This window comes from Chelonoidis abingdonii, chromosome 7 (assembly GCF_003597395.2).
Source record: "Chelonoidis abingdonii isolate Lonesome George chromosome 7, CheloAbing_2.0, whole genome shotgun sequence".
Taxonomy (NCBI): domain Eukaryota; kingdom Metazoa; phylum Chordata; order Testudines; family Testudinidae; genus Chelonoidis; species Chelonoidis abingdonii.
In genome coordinates, this window is record NC_133775.1 from 62033756 (window position 1) to 62053434 (window position 19679).

Sequence of the window (19679 nt, forward strand, 5' to 3'; positions counted from 1 at the left end):
TTCACAGTCTGCTTTGGTCTTAACTATCTTGAGCAGTTTAGTATCATCTGCAAACTTTGCCACCTCACTGTTTACCCCTTTCTCCAGATCATTTATGAATAAGTTGAATAGGATTGGTCCAAGGACTGACCTTCCTTCGTTCCAGTGGCTCCTAATGGCTCCACTGCTTCATGTGCAACAGCCTCCTTGATGTCAGTGGGGCCAACATGGTGTTCTGTGCATTGCACAAAAGTGTGGCCATATCCAAAGGTTTGTAATATTTCAAAAGGCAGTCTGCTGAGGTGAGTGACAAACACTGGAGGCCTGTCCGCTCTTCCTATCTGTACTAGGAGAGACCTTCTTCAAAGCCTCTTATTTTCTCTATTGTGATTGGTGACTCTTCTCCCCTAGAGTTGAAGGTGGGAGACCTTAGCAGCACTATGGCTGATGCTTCTGAACCTTAGCCATCAGGTGAGTGTGGGTGTGTCACCAGTTCCATCTCTCACTTGAGAAACTGAGATGCTGACACCTGCCCAGTGCGACACAGCATGGCATCAGGAGAAAAACTGCCTGCTCCACAGAACCAGACAAAAACAAACAATATTTGATTTAATGCATTTTCCATGTCAGACACAAGAATAGTGCCTATGCAGTCTTGACATATGTCTTCTGTCTTGGGGACCTCCCCCTGTTGCAGTGACTATGATCCAACAAAGCACTGTAAGAGCCTAGAGCGATAAGGTGACTGAAGAGCTCTCTGTAGCTGAAAGCTTCTCTCACCAACAGAAGCTGGTCCACTAAAAAAAGAGCTCCTGACCCATTTTGTGTGTCTAATATCCTGGGACCGACATGGCTACAACAACCCTGCATGCTGTAAAAACCTGTCCATTTTAAAAATCAAATCACTTTTTGGAGCAGAGAGAGGTTTCTCTTGGCTAAATGGCCCCAAATCTGCACTACAGTCTACCTCCTACCAGTGCTAGCTCCCTATGTACATGGATATTTATTTATATCACAATTCTGCTGCAACCTTAACTTTCTAATTGGTGCCCTTCCAACACCCACTACGGTCACTGGGAATCTGTGAATTTTAGGGTGCATTGGGCCAGGGTCTTATCAATCTGTCCTGCTGCAAAGGGCTAAATCCTCAGTAATACAAATGAGCTTTTCTTGCTCTGGTGGAAAATACGCATTCCCAATGAATTAAGGGGAGGGGGCCATGACAAATGCCTTCCTTTGCTTATGTTGAAAGTTTTATTCTCAGTTACAAGGCCTACAAATGACATTTGGTGAATGTAAACCAATTACCTGATTTTTCTCTCCTCTCCTTACTCCCTCCCCATCCAGTGGTGCTGAGAACCCCCAAACTCCCATTGAAGTTTATGGGATTTGTCAGTGCTCAGCACCTTGGAAAACCAGTCTGATAAACCTTTAGAGCCTTCTTTCTAGTAGGTTATCTGTACTAAAGACCATAATTTTATGGCTCATCTCCCATGAAGAGGCATTTCAAACAATGCCTTCAAAGGACTAATCTGTGTGTTATTCAGTAACTTGCACTGCAGCTCTAGTTGACAGTCCAGTTCTGCCAAAACTTGCTCTCTGGCAGGAATGAAAACAGGACAGTGATTCACAAACAGTTGGGTTTTTTACACATAATCCTGGGCGTTTTGCAGTGTCTAGAGGGTAGTGGGTTTCGTGTGTGCTCTTACAGTGGCCTTTATTGTGAAGATGTTACTGATTATTGCATGATAAACCCAATCTGATTGGCTTTTTAAGTCAAACAATGTTTATGGAGCAAACTGCATCTGAGTTGTTGAATTAAATCAGCACCCAGCTCCCATCCATGCTAGCTGTGAGATGGTGAAGGATCATGATCCCCAGTTGACCAATGGGAAAACTAAAGAACAGAAGTGTGTGATATAGTCCAAACTGCTGCAGAATGGAAAATATGCAAATCTTCCCCAACTTGTATTTGGGTGGAGTGGGAGGAGGAATTGGCCTGAGCTGAGTTTCTAAATCTACAATCATTTGAGTTCTGGAATACTTCTGTGTGTGTTTATCAGCCAGAATTGGGAAGCCCTGGAGTCTGTGTGGAGAAGGTGACCAAACTTTCCCTCATCAGACTGAACTTTAAAACCTTTTTTCAGATCAAACATTGCTTTGTTCAACTCTTTGCTTAACCTTCCACGGTTGGTCATCACCCTTTGACCTCAACATCCCACTTCTTCCCTCCCTTTCTCCCCTGACTTGACTGAGCTCTGGTGGAGTGCAGAAATTCAGTGCAGAAGCAACTATTGACTAGCTTTGTCTCTGATTTTTTCCCTGCTCTAAAGCAAGCGTGCCTGTCACTGTACGTTGCAGATCACGTCCTGTAGGCGAGGAATCTGACACACCACAAGGTAAGAGGAATTGGTTCCACGGTCCTGCTTGCTTCCAATGAGATTTTCATGTTCATTAACATGGTTTTTCATGGACTTATCCCACTTTGTAGAAATCTACACACTCCAGCCATCGCTGGACTGCTTGTCTGTCGGGGATCCCTGACTGTAGTGCTGAGGGGCTGTATTTGTAGAGTTCTGTCTAGGTTTCCTAGAGATCCTGGTTATGCCGTGTGCTGCTCACTATAATGCCTGCAAACCCTTCACTTCTTAAACTGTAAAGTGGGGAGCAGTTGTTTCAAGGAGGTTTGGAAAGTCCTGGCTTTATCTCACTCATCTCTCTAAAACGCTATACGTCTCAGGTTGGGGACTTCAGTGAGGCGCCTACTTTTCCTGGGAATTTCACACACGCGCACGCGTTCTGGTGGGAGCAATTCCACAAAGGCTTAAGCTCCTTAATATTTTTTAAGCTTTCAAACACTCGAAGCAAATAATAGTAACTGATTTCTTAGCGCTACTTCTAGCATGGTGTGGAGGGAGCACACCTCTGGCACGTTTGTTAGAGAATTATCCGTAAGTTTGTAACACTTGTGAACGCTGCCCTTTGTCAGAAGACAACGCTGTTGAGCAAAGGTACTGGAATGTAAAATTACTGGGATGTGTGGACCCTGACTCTGATGTGGGAGGAGGAGGAGGTTTCTAAAGTGTGTTCTGGGTGTTGATTCTTGAACTTCCCATGATCAATGCAAGAGACTGCTTGGAGCCTTGCAATTTTGAGCTGATTAAGCAATTCTCTACCTGACCCTGCCACTCCAGCATTAGGCTAGAAGGGCGCACAAACACCCCCCCCCCCCCCCCCAAAAACTTACCTATGGGAGTTTTGCCATTAACTGCAGTCAGACTAGAATTCCAGCATCTGTGTTTAAAACATGACCACTGGAGTAAGGCAGGACCAGCCAATCTTCTCTGCTCTATTTAGGTTTGCATCCATGCCCTTTGCGGTCGTATCTGAGCACCTTTCAGTAAGGTTTGTATTGCCAGGACCCCATGTATGTGGAATTCACTGGCCTTATGTTCTTATGATACTGGGTCAGACCAAAGGTCCATCTAGCCCAGTATCCTGTCTTCCAACAATGGCCAATGCCAGGTGCCCCAGAGGGAATTAACAGAACAGGTAATCATCAAGTGATGCATTCCCAGCTTCTGGCAAACAGGCTAGGGACACCATCCCTGCCCATCCTGGCTAATAGCTGTTGATGGACCTATCCTCCATGAACTTATCTAGTTCTTATTTGAACTGTTAAAGTCTTGGCCTTCACACCATCCTCTGGCAAGGAGTTCCACAGGTTGACTGTGCACTGTGTGAAGAAATACTTCCTTTTGTTTGTTTTAAATCTCCTGCCTATTAATTTCATTGGGTGACCCCTAGTTCTTGTGTTATGAAAAGGAGTAAATAACACTTCCTCATTTACCTTTTCCGCACCTGTCAAGATTTTATAGACTTCTATCATATTCCCCTTAGTTGTCTCTTCCAAGCTGAAAAGTCCCAGTCTTATTTATCTCTTCTCATACGGAAGCCTTTCCATATCCCTAATCATTTTTGTTGCCCTTTTCTGAACCTTTTCCAATTCCAATACATCCTTTTTTGAGATGGGCTGACCACATCTGTATGCAGTATTCAAGATGTGGGCGTACCATGGATTTATATAGAGGCAACATATTTTCTGTCTTGTCTTATCTCTTTCTTAATGATTCCCAACATTCTATTAGCTTTTTCGACTTCCGAAGAATGCATCTGAGCATTAGCCTGGTTATAGAAAAAGTAATGCCTAGACACTATGATGATAGGCACTAAGGCATGTGTCTTTACAAGGGCTTTTAGCTTTGAAAATTCGGACATTAGGCTATCACAGACAGCATGTCTGTGCCTGTAAATAACCCTGTCCTTGCACTTGACTGAGAGCTGAGTTGGGAAGAGCAGCAGCAAGCTGCAGGCCCCAATATCCTGAAATGGGAGATATGATGCAAAATCAGTCACTTATACAATATTGATGGAACAGTTCTAATACTCAGAAAAACCTTCTCCAGTGAAAATGGTAGGCCAAAAGTGAGGAAAGCAATAGCAGTTCTGGCTGTCGATGTACACAGCAGAGATCCTTGGGTGCAGATCTCAATCTTGCCTTGACCCCTTGCTCATTGCTTCCAATGGGAATGAAATGTTCAGAAGCTAACACTGGGGGTAGTTTTCCTGGCTATTCGCCTGCAGCTCTTCACTCTGTTGCTCGGTATCTCTGTAGCACTTGTCACCACTGCATTGTTAATTATGATCTAAATAATAGAAGTGGCTACCACCCTCAAGCAAGATCATTGTGCTAGCCATTCTGCAGACACCTAACAAGGCCATTTCTGCCCTGGAGAGCTTGCAATATAAAGAGAAAAGATGACAAAGAATGAGAGGAAGGATTATCATCTCCATTCTAGAAGAGGAAGTGAGGCACAGCTTAAGTGATTTTTGCACAAGGTCATGCACAGTGTTTGTGATAGAGCCAGGAATGGAACTCAGATCTGTGTCATAGACCACTGTGTTAACCACAAAGCCACCCTTCCTTCCCAATACCATTCAATCCAAATGCCTTTGAGTCAAAATTGTACTGCCAGAGGCCACACTTTCCTGCTAGTGAAACCGTATCTCTGGAATCACTCTAGATAAATGCACCTCATCTTGCACCTAGCCATAAAGTATGCCATGCTGGGTTACTGTGGTGATGGGCACTATGGGAAAACCTAAGAGAGACTCATCTTTTTGCAAAGGCTCTCTATGGAGTACTGAGTCCTGAGCGAGTAGCCAAGTTTCCATTCCTTCTCTTTCAAGCTAGACAGAAGCATGGTCTGTATGCTGCAGTGCATAGGATATCTGATCAAACCAGTGTTAAGCCACGTAACAATGCATGTAGAAACCATAGTGATGGAAGCCTTACAAACAGGTGTACTAAACACTGCACATTTCACTGTACCTACACGAGGCTGGGGTGCTATGCTACTGCTGATCAGAGCAACATAAGATGTGGGATTTATATAATCCCTGCACAAGCAGAGGTGTGACCATCAGTCAGTGATCGTTGTTTGGCTAACTTTTGCCTTGAGTGACATTCTGACAGCCCCTTTTCTGCTTGGCCTGATTTCCCAATCAGTAATACTGACATAACTTGCAGGGGCACAGTGACAGTTAATGAATGTAAAAGTTCATTGAGATCTTCAAACAGCAGTTGGCACTGGATAGGCACCTCCACTTAGCACCTTGTAGGACTGTCACTTTAAAAGACCATTTTACTGTCCTCTCACTCTTCTGACTTGGTATTTCCCATGTTTAAAAAAAAAAATTGGAGATATACCAATCTCCTAGAACTGGAAGGGATCTCAAAAGGTCATCGAGTCCAGCCCTCTGCCTTCACTAGCAGAACCAAGTACTGATTTTTTGCCCCAGATCCCTAAGTGCCTCCCCCCCGATTAAGCTCACAACCCTGGGTTTAGTAGGCCAATGCTCAAACCACTGAGCTATCCCTTTCAATAGCGTTATGTAAAGCTGGGACTGAGCATGGAGCTCATCTCCTGCTAAGGACTAGGAAAATGTTTAGAATAGAGCTGTCAAGGGGTTAAAAAAAAAAAAAAAATCATGAATTGCGCTGTTAACAGAATACCATTTATTTAAATATTTTTGGATGTTTTCTTTTTTCAAATATTTTTATTTCAATTACGACACAGAATACAAGTGCACAGTGCTCAATTAATATTTATTTTTATTACAAATATTTGCACTGTAAAAAACAAAATAAATAGTATTTTTCAGTTCACCTAATACAAATACTGTAGTTTAGTCTCTGTCATGAGATGAACTTACAAATGTAGAATTCTGTACAAAAAATAACTTCAAAATAAAACAATGTAAAATTTTAGAGCCTAGAAAGTCCCCTCAGTCCTACTTCTTATACAGGCAATTGCTCAGACAGTTTGTTTACATTTGCAGGAGATAATGCTGCCCACTACTCGTTTACAATGTCACTTGAAAGAGATCAGGCACTGTTATAGCTAGAGTCGTAAGATATTTATGTGCCAAATATGCTAAAGATTCATGTGTCCCTTCATGCTTCAACCACCCTTCCAGATAGCGGTGACGGGTTCTGCTCGATAATGATCCAAAGCAATGAGGACCGATGCATGTTCACTTTCATCATCTGAGTTAGATGCCACCAGCAGAAGGCTGGCTTTTCCTTTTTGGTGGTTCGGATTCTGTAGTTGCCACATCAGTGTGTTGTGCTTTTAAGACTTCTGAAAGCATGCTCTGCACCTCGTCCCCCTCAGATTTTGGAAGGCACTTCAGATTCTTAAACCTTGAGTTGAATGCTGTAGCTATCTTTAAAATTTTCACGTTGGTACCTTCTTTGCATTTTGTCAAATCTGCAGTGAAATTGTTCTTAAATTGAACATCATCTGCTGGGTCACTTGAGACTGCTACAACATGAAATGTATTGCAGAATGTGTGTAAAACAGCAGGAAACATACAATTCTCCCCCAAGGAGTTAAGTCATAAACTTAATAATGCATTATTTTTTTAATGAGCATTATCAGCATAGAAGCATGTCCTCTAGAATGGTGACCGAAGCATGAAGAGGCATATAAATGTTTAGCATATCTGGTATGTAAATACCTTGCAATGCCAGCTACAAAAGAGCCATGTGAATGCCTGTTCTCACTTTCAGGTGACACTGTAAATAAAAAGGGGACAGTGATTATCTCCCATAAATGTAAACAAACTTGTTTGTCTTAGCAATTGGCTGAACAAGAAGTAGGACTGAGTGGATTTATAGGCTCTCAAGTTTCACGTTCTTTTGTTTTTGAATGCAGTTATGTAACAAAAAAAAATCTACATTTGTAAGTTGCACTTTCATGACAGAGATTGCACTACAGTAACTGAATGAGGTGAATTGAACAATACTGTTTTGTTTATCATTTTTATAGTGTAAATATTTGTAATAAAAAATAAACACTGTACACTTTTATTTCAGTTACAACATAAAATACAATATATTTGAAAATGTAGAAAAACATCCAAAAATATTTAATACATTTCAATTGGTATTCTATTGTTTAACAGTGCTGTTAAAACTCCAATTTATTGCAATTAATTTTTTAATCACGATTGTTTTGAGTTAATCGTGTGAATTTAACTGTGATTAATCAACAGCCCTGAGGCATAGAACAATTTCCATATGAAGTTTACAATCAGGGGCGGCTCTGTGCATTTTGCTGCCCCAAGCACGGCAGGCAGCTTTCACCGGCATGCCTGCAGGAGGTCTGCCGGTTCCACGCCTTCAGCATACCCACCGCCAAAGCTGCAGGACCGGCAGATCTCCTGCAGGGATGCCACCCCAGAAACACGCTTGGTGTGCTGGTGCCTGGAGCCGCCCCTGTTTACAATGGGACTAGTGAGTTTGGAGAGGAGACGGATACAATGGCTGTTATGTCCATGAGTCCGTTTGGAGGGATGGCTCATGCAAGGCTTGCAGCTGGATTGTAACTTCTCTTTCTGGTTTCAGGAGGATGCATCTGTTCATGTGGTTGATCATCAGTGTCTGGGGTGCAGTAGCTCCTCAGTACCACCCTGTGGAAGATATCTGCACTGCAAAGCCAAGGGATATCCCAGTGAATCCCATGTGCATTTACCGTAACCCTGAGAAGAAGGAGAGTGAGGGGCTAGGGCTGGAGCAAGTGAAGGAGAAGATTCCAGAATCTACTAATCCCCGTGTCTGGGAGTTATCACAGGCCAACACCCGCTTTGCCACAGAATTCTACAAATACCTGGCAGACTCCAAAAATGACAATGAAAACATCTTCATGTCACCCCTCAGCATCTCCACAGCCTTTGCGATGACCAAACTCGGTGCTTGCGGTAACACCCTCCAGCAGCTCATGGAGGTGAGTGGCACCATCTCAGTCTCTTCAAGTTGCTATCCTAACAACTGAGGTTAGAGCAAGCTGCCAGCTGTTTGTCAGTGATAAATCTCTCTCGGGCTCCTCAGTCAGGACATTTCCCTGCTTAGAGAGAGAGAGAGACCTCTCGGCTAAATAAGCCCCTTGTCAGGACACCTGTCCTATTGGAGAGCACTGCAGGAAGCTCCAGGCTGGTGTTCCCCTGGTCTGTTGGGAATCCCAACTCCTAGATCCAGTGGTTGGAGTAAATTCTTCTGATGCATGCTGGGTTTGGGCCTATTGACTCCATATGGAGGAGTGGGAAACTTTTTTCAAGGGGCACTGAGCAGAAGTCAAATACTTGGCTCCTAGTGGACCTGACAATGTGTAGCTAGGCCATGTTAGACACGCAGAGAGAGATCATTCTAACCTGGGCACGGGGTTAGTGTTCCTACCACAGCCCAAACTCAGGATGCCCCTCCCCCAGGAAAATAATTCTCCTGTCACTCCATGGAAATCCTGCCGGACAAAGGCTACTTCCTGCAATGAATAAGGGATGGGGTGGAGACCACACACTGACTTCTGTGTTCATACAAAATAAATTCACAGCATCACCCAATATCCAGGAAGCTGAAAGCCTTACTGATCTCAAGGCGCTTAACTGCACTGAATCCTATCACAGTGGTGCCTGCCCTAGGGAAATCTATGGTGCTAACCACTGAGTGGTCCCACTAGTGTGCTGCTAATGAACCTCAGGCTGATCCAGCCCCCATTGAAGTCAATGGCATAAGTCCCATTGATGCTAATGCAGCTGGATGCAGCCCCTTGTGAGCTCACGTGCAACTGCTTCCAGCGGTGCATGGCTAAGCTAGCACCATTCGCAAGAGACTTGGAAGACAGGCTCAGTGTCTTCACTTTGCTAGGGATCCCATTAGCAAAAATATGAATCAATGAAAAGGTGCCCGAGGCATCTCCCTGGAGCCAGCTCAAGGGCATTCTTCAGATCCACACCCAGTTGTTGCTGGGTGGTGACTCTCGGGTGGCCTGAGTGAAACCACTGGCATGAGCGTCTCTTTGGAAAGACTGAAAATAAAGCTGACACAGAACAGTTGAAGTGAAGAGCAGGGGTTTCTGGTTCTCACAATAGCCAGCAAAGTGCACTTTAGGCATGTATCACTAGCTGTAACTCTTGTGACTTTCAGGGTCTCTAGTTTCCTACTGGGGCCATGGCGGTGTTAGTTTTCAGAGGGCTCCTCCATAGTGTGTATGAAAACTCCATGGGACAGAAGCCAATAGAGGGGAGTGCAGCTGAGAATATAAATGGCTTGTGCCCATTTGTATTTGGCATTAGATCTCGAAGCAGAAGTTACTGCAGCAAGGTAAGTGCTCATGCAATCATTTACTCGTGAGGCAGGGGCTGTAGCAAAGCGGCAGTTCCAGAAACAAGATCCACCTATTACCCGAAATGGCAGATTGTTTGAGCCTGCAATTATAATTAGGATTCTAGTTCTGTTCCTTTGGCTTGTACTGCTCCGCTTTGACTAACCCAGTGAGAGGTGTGCTCCGGGAGGCACAGGACTGTGAGCCAGATGTGCTAGTTTTTTGGCTGACACCAGGTTCCTCTGTAGCAGAGTCATTTGTCTAAGGTACCTAGATGCCCCCCATTACTGTCCTATCCGAGCACCTCACAATCTTTAATGTATTTATCCTCCCAATGCTTCTGTGAGGTAGGGAAGTTTCAGAAGGGGCACTGAGGCCCAGGGAGGCTAGGGCTTTGTCTGCCTGGGAAAGTTATACTAGCGTATATAAAGAATTTAAACCACTGTCGTTACACTGGTGTAACACCCCAGGTGGACTCTTATTCCTGAATAAGCCTGTCTACATGGATAGTTACACTGGTATGATTGCAGTGATGTGACTATACTCGTGGTATAACTAGAAACGTTTCCTAGGTAGACAAACCCTTAGTGGCCTGCCCAAAGTCATGCAGAAATCCTGCAGCAGAGACGTTTCCCAGACTAGTGCCCAGGATTTAAAAGAATCCAGGTCTCCTGATTCCACATGCAGCAGCCATAAGGGCTCCACTCGCTTCCTGAAAGGAGAAAGGGAGGACGGTTGGTGAATGAGAATTGTGAGGCTGTTCTTGGTGTAAGGTAGAGACTTAAAAGAAGTGATCAGACAAAAGGGGCAGTTGGGGAGGGGCATGGGCAGGGTGTAGTCTGACCATGGGAAAGGAGACATCTGTGCTCTGAAGGGGATGAGAAGAAAGAGGAGCAGCTGTATGATTTTTATATAGACTTTCTTTGTTAAATGGTGTTTGTATTCTGGACAGTTCAAAGGCTTGTTTCTGCACAGCTGCACCCAGCTTTCATGCAGAGAGACGGGCTCAGCTGAAAAGTTTGTGGATGTGTCTAAACTCCACAGATCTCCAGACCCTATCCAGGGGGTTGGATCAGGGCTATCTCTGCTTCCATGTGAATAAAACCAAACAAACCAAGAGCTCTCACCAAGTCCAGAGTGAGTGGTCCAGTGTCCCTGTGTCTGTGGAGTTATTGAGCAGTTATCAGCCTGTTGCTTCTGCCTGTGGCTATAGGAAATGGGGAGCCATGTCTGTGATTCCATCTCTCTCCTTTGGTTCCCTAGGTTTTCCGGTTTGACACCATTTCAGAGAAGACATCTGATCAGATCCACTTCTTCTTTGCCAAGCTGAATTGCCGGCTTTATAAGAAGGCCAACAAATCCTCAGAGCTGGTGTCAGCCAATCGTCTCTTTGGGGAGAAATCTCTGACCTTCAACGAGACCTACCAGAACATCAGTGAGGTGGTTTATGGAGCCAAACTCTGGCCCTTGAACTTCAAAGTGAGTCTGAAGGACTTTGGTTTCTATCCCTTTCCAAATCCTTATGCTGTTGATGATAAATTCTCTCCCTTACCTCACTTGAGCGACCTAGTGGGTGCTGTGAACCAGGGGCTGCGTATGACTTGAGTGTGGTTGAATGCAGCACAGTTTTGCTACTGACCGAACCTGCTTTAAGCTCAGATTCTGGTTCATCCATTTACAAGCTTCTCACTTCTGAGTACTGCAGCATGGTGCTCAGAATACACTGTCTGCATGGGGAACATGCCCCTCCCCCCACTTCTTGGTGGCTCCCTCCTACAGAGAGAAACAATGGGGTGTTGAAAATCCCCATGTAACTTATGGTTTTGGGTCTATTCCTCCAGGAAAAACCGGAGCAGTCCAGGACTCTAATTAATGAGTGGATCGCTAATAAAACTGAGAAGCGCATTACTGACGTGATCCCTGAGGGAGGCATTGATGACCTCACTGTCCTGGTGCTGGTCAACACCATTTACTTTAAGGTACGGGAAACAACCCTAGGGAAATCTGCTCCCCTGGGGAGAGGGGAGGTCTATAGCCAGGCTTTGGGTGATGTGATCAGAAGTCAGTAGATGACTCTTAGCCCAGACACACTGAAGCTTTAAGAAACAAAGATGCTGGCTCAGACCTCTCAGCTGTGATGACTCAGGGGCAGTAGTGAAAACCCAGACACACCAACATTGAGACAGAACTGAAAAGTTAAGCTCACTATAAGGGAGAGAGGGGGTGCAAACCAAACCAAAAACCTGGACCTTCTCATCCCTGATCTTTGTGTTATGAGGAGAGGTCTGGAATCCAGATCAGAATTCCTTGCCTGGCCCCTATTTGTGTTGTGCCAAAATCTCAGATCCAAACACCCCTAAGATATGGCAAGGGTCTGAAATTTGAATCTAGCTCCAAATTCTACAGCCCCGAAAGTACATCTGACCGCTCTGATTTCATTTCCCAAGCTGTGGTGAGATGCACAGTCAACAATCAGCACAACTGGGGACAAGCTAGTGAGTTCTGTACGTCAATTCCGTTTCAGGGAGGTAGTAGGGGGGCTGAAGAGCATCCTTCCAGGATAGGACAGTTGTCTGTTCCATAACCAGCTCTGCCACTGAGCTATGTGATGTCAGCTAAGTCACTTAGCCTCTCTGTGTCCATTTCCCTATCTGTAGCCGCCTCCCCACTGTGGGTGTGCGGGGAGGTTGAGGCTAACCTCATTTGTTCACTACAGAAATGCAAAGCACTATTCACCACAACAGTGGTGAGCCAGCTCCTTCTCTTACAAAACTTTGGGGGATTCAGGTTCAATGGGATCTTGATCTCCGTTTGCTTCTGAAAAATGGAATCCTTGTTGAAGTTTTGCAACAGCCAAAACTGCCCCTAGTCCTTCCTATCACTAGCATGGGCAATGGGAGTGCTGCTAGTAACAAATGGGATGCCAATGATGATCCGGAGAGCGTCTCTTTTTGAAGAGGGGAGAGCAATGCACTGATTCCTTCATGGCTCAGCATGCACTGGGCCATGGGGCTGGGATTCTCGGATCTGTGGCTGATTACTGTCTGTCTTTATGATCCCCCAGGGGCACTGGAAATCTGAGTTCCCTGCTCAGAACACAAAAAGGGATAAGTTCTATAGAAGCGACGGCCAGATCTGTGCCACCCCCATGATGTACCAGGAGAACAAGTTCCGTCACGTCTCTGTCCCCAGTGACCACGTGCAGGTGGTGGAGTTACCGTACAAAGGGGATGACATCACCATGGTTCTCATCCTGCCAATCATGGGCACATCTCTTGGAGAAGTGGAGCGGGACCTGACACCAGAGCGGCTGCAGAGCTGGCTGGGCTCTATGAAGGAGATCTCGCTCTCTGTCTACCTCCCCCGCTTCCGCATCGAAGACAACTTCAGCTTGAAGGAGAAGCTGCAGCACATGGGGCTGGTGGATCTTTTCAGCCCTGAAAGTGCCAAGCTGCCAGGTCAGTCCTGGCAGGTTCCCACTGAGAGCGGGGGGACGGAAATGAAATGAAGCAACACTGTGTGGAGGGGGCCAAATACTTGAAAGCAGTGCTAGAACTGTAGTGACTTCTCCACTGAGCGGTGCACAAGCGTCCTGATCACAAAATCCAGAGACACCACTGGGAAAAAGTCCCCTCTGATCCTAGGGTTGGCCTGTGTGGGTCAGGGTTGAATCTACAGAGAAAGGATTGTCAGATTGGCATCTTCCACCAGCACTAAACTTGCCTGCAAATTGTTCAGTGCTAAGGGCCCAAATCTACCCTTAGATACGAACACTTAGGTCCACAGTGACGTCAGTGGAAATCCTAAAACAGTGGCAGCAGAGCAGAATTTGGATCTTTAGCTTGACCCTTGTCCTCATTTCATTTGCCCTTTCCCCATAAGTGTCATCTTCTGCCTCAAACTCCTTCTGTGTGAGAGCAAAATGCTTTGGTGCTCAGTGTTGTCTTCTCAAAACGCTGTTCTTGAATTTCCCTGTCTGTTTATGGCTTGTTGGGTTTTTTTAGGTATAGTTGCAGAGGGCCGTACAGACCTGTATGTGTCTGATGCTTTTCACAAAGCCTTCCTTGAGGTAAGTCTTGTTTTCTGGTGCTCTTCTGTAGTTTGTTTCTTTTAATGTAATGTTTTGTTTAGTCTTTTTAACAGCAAAAACTTTTTCCTTCCCTCCTCTTGCCTCCGATAAACTTAAAATTGTGCCACTCATCTCCGATCGACGCGTGTGATTCTTCTGGGTTCCAGTCTGTGGCAGGGGAAGATATGGCACTGAAACCACCAACAATTGAATTCCAAAGCCCCAACAGCACAAAGTAGAACATGTGGTTTGGAGTTTGTAAAGAACCTAGGGGCTGAGCCAAAGCTTGTTGAAGTCAAGTCTTCTCATTGATTTCAGAGGGCTTTGGATCAGACCCCTACAGCATTGTTGGGCCTATACAAGAAATACTCTGTAAGGCTGGCTGCCAAAGAATGGGGGTGCAGGTGGGGTGAATCCAGGGTTTCGGCAGGGCAACAAATTCAATGTCATTATTTTAGTTAAACAGTTCTGATCCGGTGCTTTAATATTAAAGTTGTTTGTCCTGGGAAGTTATGAGACATAACTATCCTTTTACTTAACAATAAAACTTGCTTTAAAACATTTCAATAGCCAGTGATTGTAATTATAGAATATCAGGGGTTGGAAGGGACCTCAGGAGGTCATCTAGTCCAGCCCCTTGCTCAAAGTAGGACCAATCCCCAACTAAATCATCTCACCCAAGGCTTCCTCAAGCCTGACCTTAAAAATCTCTAAGGAAGGAGATTCCACTGCCTTCCTAGGTAACCCATTCCCGTGGTTCACCACCCTCCTAGTGAAAGTTTTTTTCCTAATATCTAACCTAAACCTCCCCCATTGTAACTTGAGACCCTTACTCCTTGTTCTGTCACCTCACTGTCCCCAACCTTTTCGTCTGGCAGGCACCAGACAAAGGACCATGGCGGCAGTGGAGCATCTGCCGAAATGCCGCCTCTTGATGACGTCGCTTGTCGGCGGCAAGCAGCATCATTGAGAGGCATCTTCGCTGAAATGCTCCAGAAATTCGCAGCATTTCAGCAGATGCTTGACTGCAGACCAGGACGCAGACACGTTTAGATGCCCCCGCGGCACGATGGCGCCCACAGGCACCGCATTGGGGACCCCTGTGTCATCTGGTACCACTGAGAACAGTCTAGATCCATCCTCTTTGGAACCCCCTTTCAGGTAGTTGAAAGCAGCTATCAAATCCCCCTTATTCTTCTCTTCTGCAGACTAAACAATCCCAGTTTCCTCAGCCTCTCCTCATAAATCATGTGCTCCAGCCCCCTAATCATTTTTGTTGCCCTCTGCTGGATTCTTTCCAATTTTTCCACATCCTTCTTGTAGTGGTGGGACCCAAACTGGACACAGTACTCCAGATGAGGCCTCACCAATGTCAAATAGAGTTGAATAATCACTCTCCTCGATCTGCTGGCAATGCTCCTCCTAATGCATCCAAAATGCTGTAACCTTCTTGGCAACAAGGGAACACTGTTGACTCATATCTAGCTTCTCATCCACTGTAACCGTAGGTCCTTCTGCAGAACTGCTGCCTAGCCCTCGGTCCCTAGTCTGTAGCAGGGCGTGGGATTCTTCCATCCTAAAGCTCATACTTTAACTTGCTGGCAAGAATACTGTGGGAGTCCTATCAAAGCTTTGCTAAAGTCAAGGAATAACATGTCCACTGCTTTCCCTCATCCACAGAGCCAGTTATCTCATCATAGAAGGCAATCAGTTGGTCAGGCCTGACTTGCCCTGGTGAATCCATGCTGACTGTTCTGATCACTTTCCTCTCCTCTAAGTGCTTGAGGACCTGCTCCATGATTTTCCAGGGACTGAGGTGAAGCTGACTGGCCTGTAGTTCCTGGATCCTCCTCCTTCCTTTTTTAAAGATGGCACTACATTAGCCTTTTCTAGTCATCCAGGACCTCCTCCAATCGCCATGAGTTTTCAAAGATAACGGCCAATGGCTCTGCAATCACATCTGCGAACTCCTTTAGCACCCTTGGATGCAGCGCATCCGGCCCGTGGACCTTGTGCTTGTCCAGCTTTTCTGAATAGTCCTGAACCACTTCTTTCTCCACAGAGGGCTGATCACCTCCTCCCCATGCTGTGCTACCCAGTCTGGGAGCTGACCTTGTTTGTGAAGACAGGCAAAAAAAGCATTGAGTACATTAGCTTTTTCCACCTCCTCTGTCACTAGGTTCCTCCGTCATTCAGTAAGGGGCCCACACTTTCCTTGACTTTCTTCTTGTTGCTAACATACCTGAAGAAACCCTTCTTGTTGTTCTTAACATCTCTTGCTAGCTGCAACTCCAAGTGTGATTTGGCCTTCCTGATTTCACTCCTGCATGCCTGAGCAATATTTTTATACTCTTCCCTGGACATTTGTCCAGTCTTCCATTTCTTGTAAGCTTCTTTTTTGTGTTTAAGATCAGCAAAGATTTCACTGTTAAGCCAAGCTGGTCGCCTGCCATATTTACTATTCTTTCTACACATCAAGACAGTTTGTTCCTGCAACTTCAATAAGGATTCTTTAAAATGATGCTGGTCTTGCTTCCGCAGCTAATGTTGCAGATGTAGAACTTTAGCTTAATCTTTCTCCATCTCTAGATTCTCCTAAATCAGCTAGGCCCAGGTCTTCAAAAGTACCTAGGTGCTGAACTCCCACTGAAACCAGTAGGAGTCAGGTGCCCAAGAACCTTTTGAGAGTCTGAGCACTCCTGTTGATGCAGTATTGTCAGTGTATTGATCAGAATAGCACAGGTGGTTTGTGGGCCTGTTTTTCACAGGACCATACTCTGATTTGCACAGGACCATACTTACACATGTGCTGGAAATCATGGGGTTACACATTGTGACAAAGTTCCTCCTCTACCTTGGTGGGTCCTGCGCTTATTGGCTGATTTGCTCACCTCACAGATTCACCCTGTGGGTCAGGAAACAGCCCAGAGACCTTACCTTCTGGTGGAAGCCACAGTCCAGGTCAATTCCTCCTGTGTTTGAGCAGGAGTTGGGAGGTTTGGGGGGAACCCAGGCCTGCCCTCTACTCCGGGTTCCAGCCCAGGGCCCTGTGGACTGCAGCTGTCTAGAGTGCCTCCTGGAACAGTTGTGCAACAGCTACAACTCCCTGGGCTACTTCCCCATGGCCTCCTCCAAACACCTTCTTTGTCCTCACCACTGGACCTTCCTCCTGATGTCTGATAATCCTTGTACTTCTCAGTCCTCCAGCTGTATGCCTACTCACGCTCAGCTTCTTGCATGGCCTCTTGCTCCCAGTTCCTCACATGCACTTCCTCTCCCTTCTTCTACTCTGCTGTTCCCAACTGGCCTGGGTCTATCACAACGTACTTATCAGAGTTTGGAAGCAGATGAGTTTGAAAATCTGGTCTCTTAGGTCCAGATGCTTCAACTGTTAACCAGGTGTAAAGGACTGTCTCATGACTTTATCACATAAGATGATGCTTGTATATTCTTCTGTGTGCTTCAGATCCATAAACCATTGGGAAAAAACTTTTAAAACTGCTCCTTGAAAATCCTCTGTTAGCTGTAGCAGAGGAGGGTGCTCTGTGGTACCATGTGGAGAAGCCTGCTGTACCACCTGCAGCCAGTAGGGCCTGGGAGCTCTGCACTGAGGGAGTGAGCATTTCACAGCCAGGTGACTCTGACTTTTCTCTCATGCACTCCCAGCCAACCTGGAAGTAAGGGGGCGGGGGGGACTGCAGCATGCACATCTGTCCTGTGTACATGGGGATTGTATGTTAATGTCATCTTCCATCTGATTGGCAGGTGAATGAGGAAGGCAGTGAGGCAGCAGCTTCTACCATAGTCATGATCTCGGGGCGTTCGTTTCCCATGAACAAAATGATCTTCAACGCTAACAGGCCCTTCCTGCTGCTCATCCGGGAAGTTGCCATCAACACCATCATTTTCATGGGCCGAATATCCAATCCCTGCCATTAAGGAGCTTGGCCAGATCCCAGCTTCTCCATCAACATGGGTATCCAGTCAATAAAATATCATCTCCCCATGTCTGTCTCCTATGCAGCATTTTCTGCAGTATTGTTGGTCAGCAGTTTTGAAGGCCTCCTGGGAAGGCCCAGCTTTCTCTCAGGGCAGCTGTCCCGTTATTTGACACAACCCTCACTTAAGGACTGTAACCTACTAAACTGTTTACCCCCTTGCTGTCACAGTCAGGCGAGGGAGTGTGATGCATCTCAGGTGATGTGCTCTCATCACCAGAGGAAGTCCCATCCTGCATTCTCTCTATTAAAAGAAGGCTGAATCCTCCCAGTATTTTGCACCAAGATTTATGTTGTGTATTGTTGTCCTCATTCAGGCCTCAACTGTAACTCTGATCACATCTTCCATTAAAAAAAAATATCTAGCAACTAAAACATGAATGGCCAGTTTTCTCTTTGTTATAAACCTTTCAGTACATGAGAGAGGAGCAGGCTGGGCCCGTAGAGCTCTTAATCTTTAATAAATAGGTGTTTCTCCCCAGCCCACTCTTACCCTAGTGGATGGGCATGTCAAACTTCCTGCTGGAGTGTGGTGAATCTTCCCACTCGCTCATGGAGTCAGAATGCCACTTCGTGAAATTTTGGCCTGCTTTGCCCCTCTGTTACGAGAGGGGAGGCTGGGCCATATTTGAGTGAGTGGTGGTGCAATGCCCACTAACACGCTGAGGCTCAAATTGAGAAATACTGCCCTGAAAGCTTTGGCTACTGAGGTATGTGCTTTTAAAAGGTTTCCTAGGCTATGCAAAATTAGACAGCAGTATCAAAACACCGATTTACTTAAATTAGAATCTGTTTATTCAAATCAATGTATTGATGATCCCAGTTCCATCCAGATTACATTGGACAGTCCCATTTTGTAAGGGGGAGGGCTTGAAATTAAATAAATAAATTCTTGCATTAGAACAGTGCTAAATTAAGGCCTAACCCTGCTCCATGGAAGTCAGTGGCAAAACTGTCAGGGTATATCTACACTGCAGTGTAAACCCAGGATTCAAACTCTGGCTCAAGCCTAACTCTCCTTCTACCTACATACACATCATGCTAACCCAAGGCTTGGAGTGAAGCTCCTAGGACCCCACAAGGGTGGAGGGTTCAAACCGGGACTCAAATTCTACTAACCCTGGGCTTACAGTGCAGAGTAGATGTACCCTCAGAGAGCAGTTGCCCATTACACCCTTCTGTTGGCCTTCAGAAACGTGTAGGCAGGACCCCAATACACATGAATGAATCCCAGTAATTTAACTGGGAAATTTTGGCCCAGTAGCTGTGGCAGAAACACCTCTGGGGGGTGGTACATGAAGCACCTGACAGTCAAAAGAGTTGCATGACCCCACTATATTGCTTTGAAATGGTATTGACTTGTCAGACATGCCTGACTGAAATCTGTTTATTCACTAGTAAAAGGACCTGCCAGTCAAAGTTGTAAATACCTGTCAGTTACTGAAAGGGTTTTCCCCATAAGCAAATAGTTTTTTTTCATCAGCTCTGCAAATGAGTCCTGAAAGCTCCCTGTTAGTTACACTTCCATTCAGAACTACAGAAATGCACAATTAAGGTAAACACAAGAGCCACCACTCTGCCTCTAGCTCCTGCTAATCAGCCACCCATATTAAGGGCTTAAAGAATTCCTTTATCTACTTCATTTGCACAGTTAGTTTGTGGATCTGAGAAACTATAGCTTGTGTGGCTTTGGTTTTGTGCATCTGTCTCCTGTATAAGTGTGGTCTCCAATCCTCAACTTTTGCTCCACCAATGAATAGGTTTGTAGCTATATGTCTGTGGTATACTTCAGTGCTCTTATCCTGTCCATTTCTGAATCCTGAATAGTTGTCTTGAGGCTTTTATAGCTCTTCCTCTTATCAGTGACAAGGGCATGGCCTTGAGGCAGATGTATTATAAGGTATTAAT

General features: G+C 45.5%; 1 protein-coding gene and 1 long non-coding RNA gene across 2 annotated transcripts in view; both read left to right on the forward strand.

Annotated features, from left to right (window-relative positions):
* Positions 1 to 19679, forward strand: part of LOC116839862 (uncharacterized) — a 374064-nt gene that overhangs the window by 304997 nt on the left and 49388 nt on the right. The window lies entirely within an intron of this gene.
* On the forward strand, positions 2125 to 17801 carry SERPINC1 (serpin family C member 1). Its single transcript, XM_032806099.2, has 7 exons — positions 2125 to 2378; positions 7952 to 8330; positions 10968 to 11183; positions 11546 to 11683; positions 12769 to 13162; positions 13709 to 13773; positions 17539 to 17801. The coding sequence occupies exons 2-7, from the start codon at positions 7956 to 7958 to the stop codon at positions 17710 to 17712; spliced, it is 1362 nt and encodes a 453-aa protein (XP_032661990.1). The 5' UTR covers positions 2125 to 2378; positions 7952 to 7955; the 3' UTR covers positions 17713 to 17801.

Excerpts from the sequence above, each read along its gene's own strand:
- SERPINC1 (XM_032806099.2), top strand. The coding sequence starts at position 7,956 with ATGCATCTGTTCATGTGGTTGATCATCAGTGTCTGGGGTGCAGTAGCT. Across the intron at positions 11,184-11,545 it reads TCTGGCCCTTGAACTTCAAA|GAAAAACCGGAGCAGTCCAG; the intron begins GTGAGTCTGAAG and ends CTATTCCTCCAG. Across the intron at positions 11,684-12,768 it reads TCAACACCATTTACTTTAAG|GGGCACTGGAAATCTGAGTT; the intron begins GTACGGGAAACA and ends ATGATCCCCCAG.